The sequence below is a fragment of the Simochromis diagramma genome, unplaced genomic scaffold, assembly GCF_900408965.1.
Source record: "Simochromis diagramma unplaced genomic scaffold, fSimDia1.1 OVJJ01000453.1, whole genome shotgun sequence".
NCBI lineage: Eukaryota > Metazoa > Chordata > Actinopteri > Cichliformes > Cichlidae > Simochromis > Simochromis diagramma.
The window spans coordinates 829036-846916 of NW_024387471.1; the positions used below are offsets into that span (position 1 = coordinate 829036).

General features: G+C 43.0%; 1 protein-coding gene across 2 annotated transcripts in view; it reads right to left on the reverse strand.

The window, feature by feature from the left end:
- Positions 1-12240, reverse strand: part of tmem178b (transmembrane protein 178B) — a 70096-nt gene extending 57856 nt beyond the window's left edge. Inside the window, exons 1-2 of one of the 2 annotated variants that reach the window (XM_040015067.1) lie at positions 11996-12240; positions 11054-11745 (exon numbers count right to left, since the gene is read on the reverse strand). In XM_040015067.1, the coding sequence (XP_039871001.1) occupies positions 11054-11435 (382 nt within the window). In that variant the 5' untranslated portion in view covers positions 11436-11745; positions 11996-12240. Of the gene's footprint in view, positions 1-11053; positions 11954-11995 lie in introns of those variants that run through there. The other variant, XM_040015068.1, reaches the window with a different exon arrangement.
- Positions 12241-17881: the final 5641 nt, after the last annotated feature.

Genomic DNA, 17881 nt, shown 5'->3' on the forward strand with positions numbered 1-17881 from the left:
ACATGGTTTTTATGCTGAATGCTTCAGGAAGTCTAAGCAGTGCATCCCAGCTCGCTGTAAGTGCACTCTGTTTTGTGAGTTGTGTGGATTTGCTTTGCTTCTTTTATCTTGTATTTTATGTTTCAGCTGAACTGCACTGTTTCATTTGTTAGGGTGCATTTACACCACGCTGCATGCTAAAGTGCATGAGCGAGGTGGCCTAAAGATAAAAGTAACAACGTACAAAATGTAACTACTTTTTACATTGTAGACACAAACTGAAGAGATCACATATATGAATGAAGATATATGAAAGTATGTGGCAATGGAAAAACTGATAAATATTTTTTATATTTTAGATTCCTCAAAGTAGCCGCCCTTTGCTTTGTTGACAGCGCTGCAAACCCTCAGCCTTCTTTCACTGAGCTTCATGATGTAGTCACCTGAAATGGTTTCACCTTATCAGGTAAATATGTTTAGAAAATTAGTTTCTTTCCTGGCACCCATTATTCTTGTTGATCTGTGGTTAAACACACACAACAAGCTCTGTATTGCTGGATGGAGCCTGTCGTGCCATGAGAACTGTCTACGGTCTGCCACACCCAGAGTCTCATCCTCCGCTCCATCTGAATTTGTCAAGTTACTCAAGTTCCGGTGGTCTATCATGACCTCGCTATGGTCTTTAGCAAAGACAGCTCTCTCCCTCCCTCCACATCGCCAATCCGGTCGTTCAGTCTGACGTCACTAGTCATGTCTGGACCTAAACTCCGCTGCAGGTCCATATATCAAACGATCACTATGGCATTACTGAGAGTTGAAAAACTGTCTAAAGTCTTTCATCTTTAATAAAATGATCAGCGTTCTGCTCTACCAGGTGTAACAATTGAGTTTAGCATCCAGGCATCCATGAAAACGGAATTTATGACATTTAATGGAGTTAGAAGTTAGCAGGAAGTTAGCTCGCTAGCTTCTATCTAAATACAATATAGCATGTCCTGACTGCGGGGTTTTGGAAACAAATTAAAACGTACAGCTCTGTTATCACTTCCAACATAAATGAAGACAGGAAACTAAACAGCAGTGACGTTTGTAGGGTTACTGAAGTTGGGCTAGCTGGTATATAATGATGTGCTACGTGACCGCTAGCGACACAGCTATGTTAGCATAATATAAACAAGCTAACTTTTTTTCCACTCGATAAAAGTTAACGTGAGTGTTCTCGGTGGTCAGGAACAAATGTAATCGCATGGCAGGATGCTGTAAAAGGACCAAACTTCAGCCAGGAGAACAACTGAGATAATCCATCCACAATACGAGGTTAGTCATTCATATACTGCTGCATGGGCTGGGCTGTAGTTACATCCTAAGGTTTTAAAAACTGAGCGTAAATAAATGATTAGTGGTAATAAAAGCCGAGGAAGGTCAACAGTGATCACTGACTGTTTTAGGAGCTTTTTGAGATTAAATAGAAGAAAATACAAAACATTAAACATGTTAACAACACAAAAGCCATATTAAACGCAGACTACTTTAGGCCCGGAAGTAGGATTCGTCACGTCATCACTTAATGACCGGATACCACTGTGGGATAGATCTGCTCCTTGGTGCTCTACTTCCCACTAGTCGCCTGTACAGCCTTGGCAAACCTAAAAGTGAGGCCATGGAGCGGCATAGCACAGACTCATTAGGAGCCGGAATAATCTATCCATCCACATCGCTGCCTGAGCTGCGTTTTTTTTCTTCGTGAAGACGAATGATAAGTCTCTGTCTGTGCATACACTTTCAAGGATTAAACAAAATCACCATTAAGTATCCTCTTCCACAGCTGTGTTCCGCCTTTGAACTTCTCCAGGGGGCTACTATGTTCAGTAAGGTGGATTTAAGGAATGCTTAACATTTGATCAGGATAAGGGAGGGAGACAGCTTTCAGTACTCACCTCGGACATTTCGAGTGCTTGGTCATGCCCTTCGGTCTCACCAACGCCCCAGCAGTTTTCAGGCATTGGTCAATGATGTATTGAAGGATTTCATTAACCACAGTGTTTTCATGTACCTAGACAACATTCAGATTTTTTCAAAGTCTTTGGAAGAACACGAGAATCATTCTTGCAGACCTGCCAGACCAATCTTGTTAGAGAACCGGATGTTCGTCTCTCATTTTTTGGGTTTATTGTGGAGCAAGGTCAGCTTCGGGCTGATCCAGCCAAGATTAAGGCCGTGGTGGAACGGCCGGAGCCCCAGACTCGGAAGCAACTGAAGGTTTCTTGGTTTCGCCAACTTCTACGGACGTTTTATTCCAGACTTTAGTGGAATTGCTCTGCCTCTGACATGCTTGACCTCTCCCAAGGTTTCATTTCAGTGGTTTCCGGCGCCACAACAGGATCGGGAGTTGTTGGCCATAAAGCTCACACGAGAGTCTGACTGGAGGGGACGGAACAGCCCCTTAATAACTTATCATGTACACATTGGTAAGTTGTCTTGGTAAGGTTATTATTAATACATGCATTCATTGGGATGTGTGCATTTTGTACAGTGCATCTTTCTATGCAGCCATTGTGTACGTTATCTCTTAGTGTACAAAGGTTGCTGTCCCACAGTACAGCTGCACATGCTCTGTATGTATCCATACAGCGATGGTCTGTGGGAGAAACCATGAGGTCATCAAACATTAATGTTGGCTTTGTAACGACGGGGAAACAAACCACATCTTGATTCTTCCCCCTCATCACTCTCGCTTTCTCACCGTGTCCATCTACGCTGCCTGTGGTTATAGGAGTCACACTGGATGAGTAAGTCTCCCAGCCGATCAGAGCTGCTGTCTGCTTCTGGACTCGCACGTTGTTAAAGGCAAAAGAGAAATCGGGTTTGTGTGCTGAGCTGCCGTCATCATTTGTATTGCATTTATATTCTCATTTTCCATGAAAAGACACAAAATGATCATAATATAATGGATCCATTTGACTGGATGTATTTGGAGTGATTTTCAGTTGCTTCTCTTATGCAGTAGTTTAATATAATGAGGCGAGAGAGCGAAAGCCCCCTAGTGGAGGATGGAGCCACTACCAATCGATCCCAGAAAAGGCTTACAAGCCGATTAGTAACGTACAGATCGCAGTTCACTGAAAAATAATGAAAATTAATAACTTTTTAACAGTTTTCATACCGTATTTACATTGTTTTTCATACTTATGTCAACTTATATGAATTCATATTAACCTTTTTACTGTCAAATCTTGTGAATAACAGCTGCATGGAGTCTTTTGGTGCTGCCTAGGGGGGTCATAGCAGTAGTCTTCCAACCTATCACAATTATTCAAAGTTTAAGGTTAACAGTTGGCAGAATGTAAGAAAGAGTCATTGCTCTGTTGTGTGTGTGAACTTCACAGGTTCCTTAATAAACATTATTCTGTAACCCAGTGGTTCCCAAACCTTTTTTGCTAGGCCCCCCTTTGTTTTACAAGAAAAATCTTCGCAGATAGAGACAAAATACTGTTAATCTGACTATCTTCAGGTTTTACACGCTTACATTTATACAGGCAGTTACTGTCCCTCCATTTAATAATAATAATAGATTGGATTTATATAGCGCTTTTCAAGGCACCCAAAGCGCTTTACAATACCACTATTCATTCACTCTCACATTCATACACTGGTGGAGGCAAGCTACAGTTGTAGCCACAGCTGCCCTGGGGCAGACTGACAGAAGCGAGGCTGCCATATCGCGCCATTGGCCCCTCTGGCCAACACCAGTAGGCAAGTAGGGTAAAGTGTCTTGCCCAAGGACACAACGACCAGGCCAGAGAGCCCAGGGATCGAACCGGCGACCTTCTGGTTACAGATGCGATTCCCAACCCCCTGAGCCACGGTCGGCATTTAGAAAGGCAGAGGCGTCACGGTGTGATTATTTTACGTGTAGTTGTTTTTTTTCCTGTGTAATAATGTTCAACATTGCTATCATTACCTTTTCAAAAAATGCCTCTCTGTGCAAAATGGGTTCAAAAATATAAACAGCTGTGGGATGCTGTTTGATTTGGAGAGCCCAGCGCTGCTCCCGACGCAGGGAAAACCAATCCTGCAGGGAGACCTACCTTGGCACCTGTGCAGGTGAAGCCAAAGGGAAGATTTGCTTCATTATATTTTCTAGTCTTTGGCTTAGAATGAAGTTGGTTTGGAAACATATTCAGCGATGCTTCATCTCCTGCTTTGCGTTTGTGTGGGAGCCCCGTCAAAAAACCTGTCCATGATGCTAGCAGTGTCCAAGCATTCTTTTTTTTTTCTTTTCATACCGCGCCCCCCCCCTGCAATGGCTCTGCGCCCCCCCAGGGAGCGGGCCCCACACTGAACCTCTGCTGTAACCAGTTGTCTGGTGCTATGTGTTAATGCTCAGTATTCAGAAAAATGCAGGACAGATTTTGCTGTCCATGAATCTCATATTCTGAATATGATGAAAACCTGGATACACATATTCACAGAGAAACACTGAGTGCAATGGTTTGGCCCATAAATTCCCTTTTCTGTTTATTAAATAAATATTGATCTTTCCTTGGAACTGATTGTGAATTGAAACATGCTGAGTTAACTCCTGATCTTTACTATTTTACAAAACTCTACTGGGATTTCTGTAACGCAGTCAAAGAGCTTCCTGTATTAGTAACAGAGAACATGTACACACAAAGCTCTTTAAAGGAGAAACAGAGTTAGTTTGTGTCTGTCAAAATGAGTGAAGCAGCAGAAACCAGGTCACTCGCTTGAAGTCAAACCTTATGTTTAACCTTTGTGCAACAAAACTAGCAAGAGTCTCCTCACCTCACAGCCACTGAGGCTGTAGACTCAACCCGACTCCATCTCTGAAATATTACACAGAGACAGCAAAGGCATAAAGGAGCATTCAGTACACTGGCACTGAAGCTTCTGTCAAATCTCATTACATCTGTTCATCAGGATCATTCTCTGCTAAATAGCACAGAAACCTCAGATTAGCTTTGTAGCGCTGAAAGTCAAACCTCTCCTGGTGCCTGACTACAGTTCTGATAATTTGACATGTTTGTGTGACATTACTGCAGAGTGACACACAAAATAAAGGGTTACCTTATACTGCTCAGGGAAATATTTTTGTCTATGTTTCATTACTCTTGGGGTGTGATGGCTGCACCTAACATGAAGTGAGTGAGTTTGCTCAGCCTGTCTTCAGTCTGCGGGTGCACTAATGAGCACAGAGTGCAGCCACATGTGAATAATTTAACTGTTTCCAGGAGGATGAGAGAACTCCTGGCTGTGTTTCCGTGGCCACAAGAAAACATGTTTCACATAAATAAGCTAAATAAAACCTGGATTCTTAAAACGATGGAGGCTATAATAACCTGACACACAGACGCGCGTATGGTCTGGTTACGACCCGGTTTAAATGAGGCAGAAGCTGAATCTGAGACCATCGTTTGTCATCTGCTTGGATATTTTTTACAGTAGTATCATCAAGAACTGATACTGATCTAGTACTTCATTGGAAGGTAACACAATCAAAACCACTAAAATATATGTATTTGTCATGTCCACCTTCAGAAGGCTTCCTGAGGAAACCCAAACCAGCACTAAGCTCCTCACCTTTACTCACATGGCTACCTCTTTCCTGAATTAGTAAAAACAACGTTTTGCTTCCTGAGTTTAATCAAAAGAGGGCGTGTCACTCTAGTACTGGCCAATGACGGACCAGGAGGGGGGGGGGCTTTCACTTTCTCATAACATTGAAGGTATGAGAATGGGTGGATGGATGGAGTACTTGTTGAAATGTTACCAGCGTCACTGACTTTCAGGTGTGCTCCTCTTTTATCTTCCTCTAATTGCAGAAATCATTTTGACGTTACAGTTTCAGTTTTTGACACCAAGCAGGTCTGTAATGTCAAGTTTAAATAGGAAACTTGTTATTTTATTGTCATTAAAATTAGACCTCATAGACAGCTGTCCATCGTAAAAGTGCCACACCCACCTGCCAAACCCTCCATGTGTCTATCAAATGAGTAGTTCAGCCAGTGGGCTCATTTACAGGGAACCTGTGAGATACCTTTAACCTCCCGTAGTATCTAATTTAACCCTCCCCGGGTCTCCTGGGGAATCGAGTAATCCAATCCGAGGCCTTTCCCTGCTGTTTCTGCTTGGACGGGACTGTGAATGTCTTTATGAGGAACTGAAAGGCCTTTTCCTCACAGGGTGACGGCAGATGGTACAGGAAACCTCACTCCCCCACCCCCACCACACTCTCTCTGTAATCCTCCCCTCCCTGTTCATCCTGTTCTCCACAGCCATCATTGGTTTTCTCTTTCTTCTCATTTTCTGTCTCATACCACTTTTTAGCTTATGTTTGTCCATTGTTGTTTTATCTGTCCCTTCCTTGGGACGGACACAGCAGCAGAGTGAGCTGCTTCCATAGCAGTACATCTCCAGCAGATCGCACACCATGCCCATTCACTGTAACCAAGATCATACAACACATATTTGGATTATCAACATCACACACACACACACACACACACACACACACACACACACACACACACACACACACACACACACACACACCGTGTTTTCACGTCCTTGTGGGGACATGTAGTTGACATAATACTTTCCCTAGCCGCTTACCCTAACCATCAAAAATAAATGCCTGACCCTGACCCTAACCCACAACCTAAACCATAACCTAACTGTAACCCTGACACTAAAACCACATTTTGTACCTTTAAACTCGTGAGGACGGATTTTGTCCCCATAAGGGTTGTTGGTCCCCACAAGCATAGTAAATTTCCAATTGTTGGTCCCCACAAAGATATGTAAACACGTACAAACACACACACACTCTTTTATGTGTGTGTTCTTTGATACAGACTTACAGACTGTGTCATTCAGACTCCACCTGAATATGCTTTGTGAGGTTTGTTGTAAAGAAATAATTTATAATCACTTGATAAGTCATCCTCTTACTGTAGCCGTTGACCTCATACCTCATCTTCTCTGCCCTCTTTCCATAAATCTGCATAATGATGCAGCATGTTATTATGGAAGATACTGGAAAATGAGGAGATGAAGGGATGTTGCTGATCTGGCTAAACACTGAACGCTGGAGCAATATTAGAGCACATGCCAGAGAGATGAATGAGGACCAAAACATTAGTCTCAGATCTGTTAAGTTTGAAATTAAATGTGGATGGGAATCAGATTTGACCGTGCAAAGTGATGGGCGGGTAATGATTCATGTCTTACATTTAACAAGTTCTATATTTATTTTTTTTCAAAAACAGCATAATCTATTTAAAATGGTCAGGACACGATTCATCAGTGTTTCGATGTGTGTCCAATAGCAAGGATGCAGAGCAATGAAGAAGCAGCAGTATGTGGTCAGTTTGTGTATTTAGTGTCTTGTCCAGAGACATGTGGACCGAAGGAAGCAGGGTTTGAGGTTAAGATGGAAAAAGTGTGTGTGTGTGTGTGTGTGTGTGTGTGTGTGTGTGTGTGTGTGTGTGTGTGTGTGTGTGTGTGTGTGTGTGTGTGTGTGTGTGTGTGTGTGTACACGCTCACTGGGAGCAGCTGGGTGACCCTTAGCACAAGTTTATGCAACAAAGCAAACACAGAGGAGACCTCATCAAAGGGCTGCTGGCGTTTCAATCTCTCGCCTGGTAATTGTGAAAAAACTTTAGATATTAGCACTATAAAATAACTTGAGCTCTTTGTTTTTTCCATATGCAGGAGAATATGGGGAGGCAAGCACATATTAAAATATCCAGGTTCATATCTGGTTATTCAGCTAATTTACTGTTAGACCAACAACACAATACTAGTTAATCTTCATAAATGTGGAGAAAGATTCTCCTAAAAGTCGATCATGAATTAACTGAGGTTAACCACATTTGTTGGAAAGCTCAGTTCAGTTAATAGAACCTCTCTGACAAAGTAAAGCAGGCTAAAAGATCTCATACAGCTACATATGATTTCATGCTTTAAAGAAAAAGCTGTAAAACAAAGTGACAGCTTTCAGTCTGGAAAGAGTTACAAAAACATTTCTAAGGCTCTGGGACTCCAGTGAACCAGGATGAGAGCCATTATCCACACATGAACCTTCCCAGGAGCGACCAGCCTACCAAAGGTACTCCAAGGGTTTATCAACAACTCATCCAGGAGGTCACAGGAGAACCCAGAACAACATCTAAAAATGTCTCACTTGCCTCATTTACAGTCAGAGGTCGTGATTCAACGATAACAAAGAGCCTGGGCAAAATGGCATCTGTGGGAGAGTTCCAAGGAGAAAACCACTGTTGACCAAAGAGAACACAAAGACTCGTCTCACATTTGCAAAAAATTAAAAAAAAAACATGTTGATGATCCCCAGGACTTTTGAGAAAATATTCTGTAGATTCGTGAGGCAAAGGTTGAGCTTTGTGGAAGGTTTGAGTCCCGTTACATCTGCCTTCAAACTAACACCATTTCAGAAAAGGACATCAAACTAACAGTCGGACATGATGTGTGGTCGTGTGATCGTCTGGCACTGCTTTGCTGCTTCAGGGCCGGATGACCTGCTACAATTAATGGAGCCATGAACTCTGGTGTCTAACAGAACATCCTGAAGGCAAATGTCCAGCCATCAGTTTCTGCCCTGAAGCTCAAGAGGACTTGGGTTATGCAGCAGGTCCACCTCTGGATGACAACAAAAACCAACTGGAGATTTTTGAGTGGCCGAGTTTAAATTTCAAATGTAAATGATTGAGATACTTTGGAATGACCTTAAACAGGTCATCCATGATGGAAAACCATCAGTGTGGCTGAATTAAGACAATTTTGCAAAGCAGAGAGGGTCAAATGTCCCCCACGAGGAAGTGAAACTCATTGCTAGTTACTGCAACACTTGAGTTACAGTTGTTGCTGCCAAGGGTGGCACAGCCAGTTATTAGGTTGTATTGATGCACGCTCAGTCATCCAGGTAAGTAATCCCAAAAGGTGGATGCTGTTCATCTGGACGTTTTCAGTGGGAGAAACATTTCGTCATCATCAGGTGACGTCTTCAGTCTCAGCTGACTGCAGGTTTCCAACCTTATAATCAGGACATTTGCACAATGACTGAAACCAGCACCACTGAATGAACACTGGGCTGGGAGGTCAGTTCCTTCATCATTAATATCCAAATTGTCGTGATGATTGATCAATAACCATGAGAGAGTTGGGGAATGGCTGCAATCACAGCATTATTAGATGGTGACAGATGTACCCTTAGGCCCCCTCCTCCATTCAGAGATGGTCTTTCCCTTTTCACATAAATTGCCTCCTTGACTCCGTGTCCAGGACGTGTACGTCCTCATCATTGAAAGAGTGATCAACAAACTGACCTCACAGCCCATCGTTCATTCAGTGCTGCTGGTTTCAGTCATTGAGCAAATGTCCTGATTATAAGGTTGAAACCTGCAGTCGGCTGAGACTGAAGACGTCACCTGATGATGATGAAACGTTTCTCCCACTGAAAACGTCCAGATGGACAGAATCCACCTTTTGGGAACTACTTACTAGGTTTAGGGGCAATTACTGTTTTTACATTTTGAATACTCATTTGTTAATATGATTTATGTTTTCTTATTTCTTAACATCACAAAAATGACATTTAAACAGGCATTTGTACACAGCCATAAAAGGCTGATGGGGTATTGGTGCCTGTCTGGTGTTCCCACTCAACTTTTATACTTTGAACAGTAGTATTAGTAATACCAGTATCACTAAAAGAATTGGCAGCAATTGTATTTGTGGTGTAGTTGCAGCAGTAATTTGGTAAAATATGGTTCTAATAGGTTGCTGCTTGTAGGTGTCACTGCTGACTGTGTTGTTGTAAAGCAGCTGCATGTAGCTACAGGAGTTGTTAGATGATCACACAACTGTACATGCATCGTGCATGGATTTAAGTGTTTATGCCCACAGCTACGTCCTTATCGATCCATTACTGTGAGGTGACACGCAGAGGCATCATGGAGACAAACCACACATAGTTTTCCAAGCTGATGGAGATGGAACAGATCAGCGCTCTCTATGGAGGCATTCATCTGATCACTGAGTGCTCTGACTGTGGGCTGCCCATTACTGCAGATGGTAGGCCATCAAGGCCATTCAGGCATCGTCAAAGGAAGGCACAGCTGCAGCTCACACACACATATGCACATATCACCACACACACACACACACACACAGTCTTGTTCCATTTTTGACTCGAGCCAGTAACTTCCATCAGAAAGCTCATCCTCCTTGCCTTAACACGCAGCTCGCCTGTGAAGCACAGTCAGAGGCAGAAGGACGGACCTGGACTTTGAATATACAAATCATGGTGGGTGTTTGTTTAAATGCAGGAATTAACATTTGCATAAGCAGTACTAAAACTACCATGTCTCATATGGTCCTCATAGGTTTCGCCTGACTCTATTTTGATAGATAAGCTACACTTTATAATAGCAAACAAAGGTGACGTGACTCCATAGTGCAGCAGTTTACACATTCTTCTAACGAGCAAAAGATCCCAGGATCACAAACAAATCCCTCATATGTGAAGCTACGCTGTGTCAGTGAGGGAGTAACTTGGCTCCCGTTCCTGTTGATGAAGTAATATGGACAGTACCACAGTCTGTACTGTCCTGATCATCTGCACATACTTGTTGTACTATAGCACAGTTAACATTTTTGATTTGCAATGCTGCATTACTCATTCACAGAGTGTCACAAACTGCTCTTTAGCTCCTTCCTTAACAAGCAACTCTTCCTGTTTCACGCTGAGTGCTTGGCGAGCCCATGCACATCCTGAAACGATTATGTCATATTTTGCAGGAGCAGGTTCACACACACTGCTGCTCGGCGTCGTCGTCAACATGCAAATAGCATGACAACAGGCCCTAACCCTGAGCCATGCCCGTGGAGCAACATGAGCTTCCAGAACAGGATGATTTATATTGTGCGATCAGTGACCACAGAGCAGCCTGCATCCTTTCCTGCGACTCATGTTCCAGCACATCCATCGTGTTTCTGTCACTCTAACGTAGCGTCTGTGTCATTCTTGTCTTACCTTTCCGGATGCTCTCTTCGATTTCGTGGTCGAAGGCCAGCCGATGGCATTTCCTCCACAGCCCCATGTTGGTGGAGTTATACTGCCTACTACATTCATCTGCGGCGCTCATGGCGAACAGCTGCCGTCTGTTCCGGGCCAAAAGCAGCTTCTCTTGCCATCGGGACACGCTGCTCCGGCTGGCCCGCAGCGGTAGGCTGTTGTTGGGGATGTAGATGAAGCCCGGGTCCTTGCGGCGGCTGGAAAAGCTTCGGCACCGCTCCCTGTACCGTCTGGCGTCTGTCTCGTACCAGTGGTCGGAGCACATCGCCACGGCCAGCATGCCCAGGGCGCAAAGAGAAAGAGAGAGGCCGGCGTAGAGCAGTAACTTCCCCGCAGCCATGCTCGGTTCTGTCACAGCCGCATCAGCACCTCGACAGACGGACAGCTCCTCTGCGGCTTCCCCACCGCTTCAACTCACATCACCTCTGGAGAGCAGCGTCGGGACCATCCTCCGGGTGACCTTTATGTACAAACGGAAGGCGAACCTTTCCGGCGGCACAGTCTGCAGACAAATACGTTTAATCCCCGGACGCGGAGGTTTTCGGTGATAAAGTGCCCACGTCCGTCCTGCGTGCGCGGCGCTGCAGCACCTCGGCGGAGAGAAAAAAGACGCTTATCTCATTTCAGCTCCCAGCCACGGATCCGTCTGTCTGAGTAGGGCGACACCATCAAGCACAAAACACATCAGCACGCCGCTAAGGGTTTAGTTAAACATGTAGTAGGCCATACGTGACACGAACCACTGCATAACCCACCCACTGACAGTAACGATGAACGAGGAAGAGTGCAAACATGCAACGAGTGATTTATACAGCCGTATTTACCGAATGTAAGGGTGCGATTGAACGAGCACGAACATGCACCACCTATAACGTGCAGCTCATAGTTTAGAGAACCAACCTGATGTGTCCACAGAGCCCACGCAGACCGCAGCCCACCAGCCAGAGCACAGCGCAGGGGTATCAGCGCCACGGTCAGCATCCCCAGCACGTCTGAGGGGATGACGGCAGCTGCTACACAGCAGGCCTGTGCGCTGACCAATCAGCACCAGTCTGTCTGGAGCAGCGCCGTCAGCTCACGGGCTACATGACTACAGCTGCCCGCGTGAAATCTCCAGTCAGGTTTGATTTTTGATTCGGATTCAACTTTATTGTCATTACAGTTTGAATCTAATCACACGTGCAAGAGCAGTAAGAGCAATAGGAGCAGATTATATACCAATAAGGGTAGGAATAAAGGTGGGAATAGTTATGAACAGGTTATGTACAAATAAGTTAAGTATACAGATGTTTATATTGCTATACAGACGGGCAGATTTACAGGTATTGTATGAACAAATATACAGATGTGCTACAGATGTATCGATCTGTGGTAACCAGATCTACAGAGTGCTGCACTGACATTCACTTAAACGGAAAAATCCAACGAAGCAGCGACGGAGGCGGAATGGATTCCTCACAGTGTTAGAACATTCTGCTTGAAACACTGAAAGCTGAGCCGTTCCCTTCAAACTAATGGGGGGGGGGGCAAAACAGGAATTTCTGCTGTGAAGTTTCCAAATGTGATCATATGAAATAGGTTTTCAGTTGTTTCTAGTGTTTTGCCTCAATAAGTGCTTCCTGCAGGAATACAACATATGTTTGACACAGTCACGTGACCACGCATCGCTTCAGCTCCTGAACAGGCTGCCGTCAGTCATAGTGTATAAAGCACATGTTGGTGGACTGACCAGCAGCAGCTGGTATTACTGTTCTTCTGAGTGTTTATTGGTGGAGACATTTACCTCAAAGGTGGTTTTGATAACTATGGTCCATGTTCATGTCTGTGTGGCTCAAACATTTTGGGTCACATTAAAATGAAGGGACAGCTGAAACCATGTTTCCCTGAATTCAAGTAGTGTTGGTTCTTAAACTTTTCATCACCCATAAAGAATATGCCATATTCTGCAGAAACCGGCTATTTTAGGACCCAGAAGAGCTGCTTTTCAGTTAATGTAGGCAATATTGATATTAGTATGTTGAATGCTGTTTATTTAGCCTGACACATTTGTTTTGGAGGTGCTTGAGCACTGCAGCACAAAAAGACATTGAGTCACATATTTAGAAGGAAGCTAAAGGAATTTATGATTGGTCATAATTATGCTCATCAAAGCTGCTTAAATAATTCACTGAGGTACATAAAAAAATGCACATTTTAAAAATTTGGACTGAAAACATCCAGAACAATCTTCGGCTTCTACTTTCTGTTTCTTCATATCTGGCGCCATCTTCTGTTATTAAAGAGCAATAGACTCCGGGTGCCACCTAGAGCTGCAATCAATTCAGTGACGATTCAAAAGATCCATTCAACTTCTCAAAGTAGCTTCGGCTTAAATGAAAATTGGGACAAAACTGAACAGAATGAAAAATTATAAATGGTAAAGTATTGATCGAGAGTGAAAGCGCAGTCAAAACACAGAGCAGTGTTTGCAGGAAGCTGGCAGGAAACGCTGTGTGTGGCAGGCACATTTGCAGACCCAAATTTCAGACAGCAGACGGGACTGTGCTCGGAAACTGGAACTGGCAAATACCAATGGACAGGTTCAAACAGAGAACTGACACTTAGACAGGACACACAGTAAGAGGGAGACAGACACTAAATACAAGAGGGAATCAGGACAAAGAGGAAACACCTGGAGAACACGGCTGGCAACAGTCTAAGAGGTGAGACGGGGACAAGTGGCTGCAGAATAAAACAGGACACACAAACTGAGGCGCAGACTGACTAAAATACAGGGAACAAAGGGAGAGGGCCAAGAGAGGTGAGAGAAAGCAGACAGACACATAGAAACATGACTGGGAAACAGGCAACTACACCTGGAGAAGAGGAAGACTTCACAGGGAAGGACACAGAGACGAGACCAGGACATGAAAAGGGGCCTAATAACAAACAACACAACCTAAACTAGAAATACAGAGAACAAGGAAAAATAGTCACACAGGGAGCCCAACAATATTAAACAAGACCCTAACACAGGGGTGTCAAACTCAAATACACAGTGGGCCAAAATTCAAAACTGGAACAAAGTCGCGGGCTAACGTTAATATTTATTGAAATATATATATTCCTCCAGATATAAGAATGAATTTTTCTTATGGACTCAAACACGTTTTGCTGAAAAACTGAATATGGAACAAGCAAAGCTTAATACTAAACAATATATATATTAGCTGTATAATACCAGTAGACCAGCTCTGATAGTAATTTGGTATGGCTTCACGGGCCAAATGTAAGTAGGCTGCGGGCCAAATTTGGCCCGCAGGCCAGAGTTTGACACCTATGCCCTAACAGAACCCTGCTGGAACGGCTCTACATTTAAAATCTTCAGTTGGTAAAAAACAAAATGAAAATGTAATTCTAATGAGCTAAGTCGAAAAAGAAAGAAACACTGACAAAATACAAATAAAGGAAGAACTTCACAGCCTTTAGGTTTACTCAACAAACGAATTAGCTTTGCTGTGTCGACTTAGTTTAAGAAATTCATCCGACGTTTGTCAGAGTAAACATTACTCATCTTTCACATGTACTCAGTGGTTTAACATAAGAATCCTCAAACTGTCTTCCTTCACTACACCTTTTTACCATGATAAAGTGGTAGGGTGCATACCATTAGTGTTGCCTGTATGCACTCTACATGAGCATCTTCACCGTTCTGCTATCCTGTTCAACTTGGTCAGAGCCATCGTCCCCCTCTCCATCATGCTAATGCTCATGCTAACTGAATTATTAAAAACTTTTTCAAACTCCATCTTCTCGACGTCACACTTGTTGCCCAAGGCTGTTAGCAAGAGAATCCCATTTATTATGATGCTAAATTACTGAAGCTCGTTTACTGGCTAATGCTACAGTTGAGGCCAAAAATATTATCCCTATGTGAATGTTTGCTTTCAAAACTCCTTGATCAATTCACCAATCAGCTTTGAAACCACAGGTGTGCAGAACTGGCTTCCTAACAACATTCAATCAGCATAGAAAGGGTGCAAGGAACAGGGACTTGAACACATGAGAGTTACTGTTACTGACCATTGCCAAAGACAAAGGAAATAATTCTGGAGCTCAGAAAAAAGATAGTAGAGGCTCGTTATAAAGGGCAAGGCTACATTGCCATTTCCAAGCAATTCACAGTGTCTAGAAATGCTGTATGTTGCATCATTGCCAAGTACAAGGAGACGAATTCTGTAAGAAACAAACCTGGCCGTGGCCGTAAGCACAAGATTTCAAGAACTCTGGAGAGGAAAATAGTCAAAGATGTCAGCAAGGAACCCCGGACATCTGCATCTGGAGTTGATGTTTCAAGGAACACAGTTGTGACGGCTCTTCATTGACTTCAGCAGCATCGTCCCAGAACATCCCCTTTACTCAAAGAGCAGCACATCGTAGCCCGACTGAGGTTTGCCCATGAACATTTGAAAGGTAAAGATGAGTTTTGGTAGTCTGTGCTTTGATCTGATGAGACTAAACTGGAACTGTCTCAGCACAGTTGTTGCTTATGTTTGGCGAAGAAAGGCACAGGCCTTCAACCCCAGGAACACAGTTGGGAACATCATGCTGTGAGGCTGTTTTGGCGCCTCGGGCACAGGAAGCCTTGTTTGGTTGCATGACATCATGGAAAAAAGAAATTATGTTGACATTTTGAAGGAGAATTTGCAGAAATCTGCTCATAGTCTAGGCTTAGGTCATCGCTGGGTCTTCCAGCAAGACAATGACCCAAAGCATGCATCAAAATTAGTCCAACAGTTCCTCAAGGATACCAAAACCAAGATCCTGGAGTGGACCATTCAATTTGGAGCAGCTAGAACAGTTTGCAATGGAGGAATAGGCCAAAATCCCTCAGGAGACCTGTGCCAACCTGGTAAAGACCTACTCTAAGAGACTGTTGTCAGTTGTGGCTCAGAAAGGGTACAGTATTGACTATTAATGGCCATGGGGCTAATAATTTTGGATGTTTCATTTTTGCCCTTTTTTCAGTTTGGTGTATCAATAAAATATTGTAATTAAACTGAGTGGACATTGTTATTTTGGAAGCAGACACACTATACAAAACAACGACTTGTTGTTAATGGTCATTTTCACACTGAAATCAAGAGTGCTGTCTAATTTCATAACGGGGGCTAATAATATTGCCATCAACTGTAGCTGGTCTAACTGATCTCAGAACAGTAGGCACCATACCTTCCATCAGTTCAGTCACAGAGTGGCAGTTTATCCACAACGAGCATGCACAAACCACCAGAAACAAGCTGCTGGCCCCTCAGCTTGCTCATCTGCAGTCTTTGTTAACATGAGACGAAAATGCCTTCAGACAGAGATAAATACACTTTGCCATGAGATGAAACAAGCACAGCTTTCTTCAGCCACAAGATGCCTGTAATGTAACATATTATTTGACAGGTGAGTAGCTTTATGACAGAGCTGTCTGACATGAAAGCCTTGCTTTACTTTGGTACATTTTAATTTAAGTCTATTTTCAGACGTGAAAACGCTTCAGGTCACCAAGACTTTTACAGTCGAACATCAAAACCATGATGCTGGTACTGTAGATGAGCTTTTTATTCAATAACTCATATTCAACCACAGTAAATAAAAAAAGGTTCTGTGTAACGCACGGCTCTTAGACAAACGTTTGCAAAAGCATCTTTTCCAAGTGTGCTACTGATGACACTGTCTCATGCATTCTTACACTACTATACACTGCACTATTGCTGGTTGTGCTCCACTCTGGACTGGCTGAGTGAATGTGACTACAGTAAAGCGACTCTGTTGGCAGGTTCAAGCACACGTGTGCACTGTGGTCCCATAGAGCACTGAGCCATGGGTCCCATGCACCTACCTTAAACGTCTCATGATACGTTGCGTGGACCAGGCAGGTTAGGACCCAAATACAGGACTCTCAAGCTGGACTGAACTTAACAACAGCTTTATTGCTGGAGAAAATACAAATAACTAAATACAAGGAACTTAACTGTCAGGAACACAAACACTCGAGATTGTGTGAAAAGGAATGACAGAAAGAAAGTAAATAGCAAAGATATGTTGAATAGAAAGGTATTAATGAAATGTCACAAAACAATGTTATTAAAATATCATTATGAATTTACAGTTTTTTATTTATACAGGCGCAAATTAAACCCAATTTGTGCCTGTGTGTGTGTGTGTGTGTGTGTGTGTGTGTGTGTGTGTGTGTGTGTGTGTGTGTGTGTCAGAAAAAGTGTTAAGCATAGATAAAAGTGCTGCAAAATGAGACTTTTAGAAAGCACCTTTAGTGTTCGACATGAGTAGAGGTTTGCTACAGTATGTTGTCAGAAGTATTCATTCATCTGTCTGCACATGAATATAAACTTGAGCCCATTCTTAATCCACAGGATATTTAATATGATGCTAGTGCGCCCTTACCAGCTATACCAGCTTTACTAATATTTTATTTTTTTATTAAGTTTATATGTTGTGTTTTTTGTTGTTTGGTTTTTTTAACGATGGACGTAAAGTGTGTCAGTAAAGAGTAATTGATTGAATTGAATTATGTGCTGCAGAACACGTGGGCTAAATGTTGTTTTGAAATGCTTCCGTCTCATTATTATTATTATTTTTTTATTGAAAGAAATTTTCATATACAAAACAAGTCAAGGAAACAGACCAGAATTGTAACAATTTACATTATAAAGATGGTGAAGCAAGTCATCATAACTTTACAGTGAGAAAATAAAAGTTTCTAGGGTAAAGTAATAAGGAACACAGACCTTTTGACAC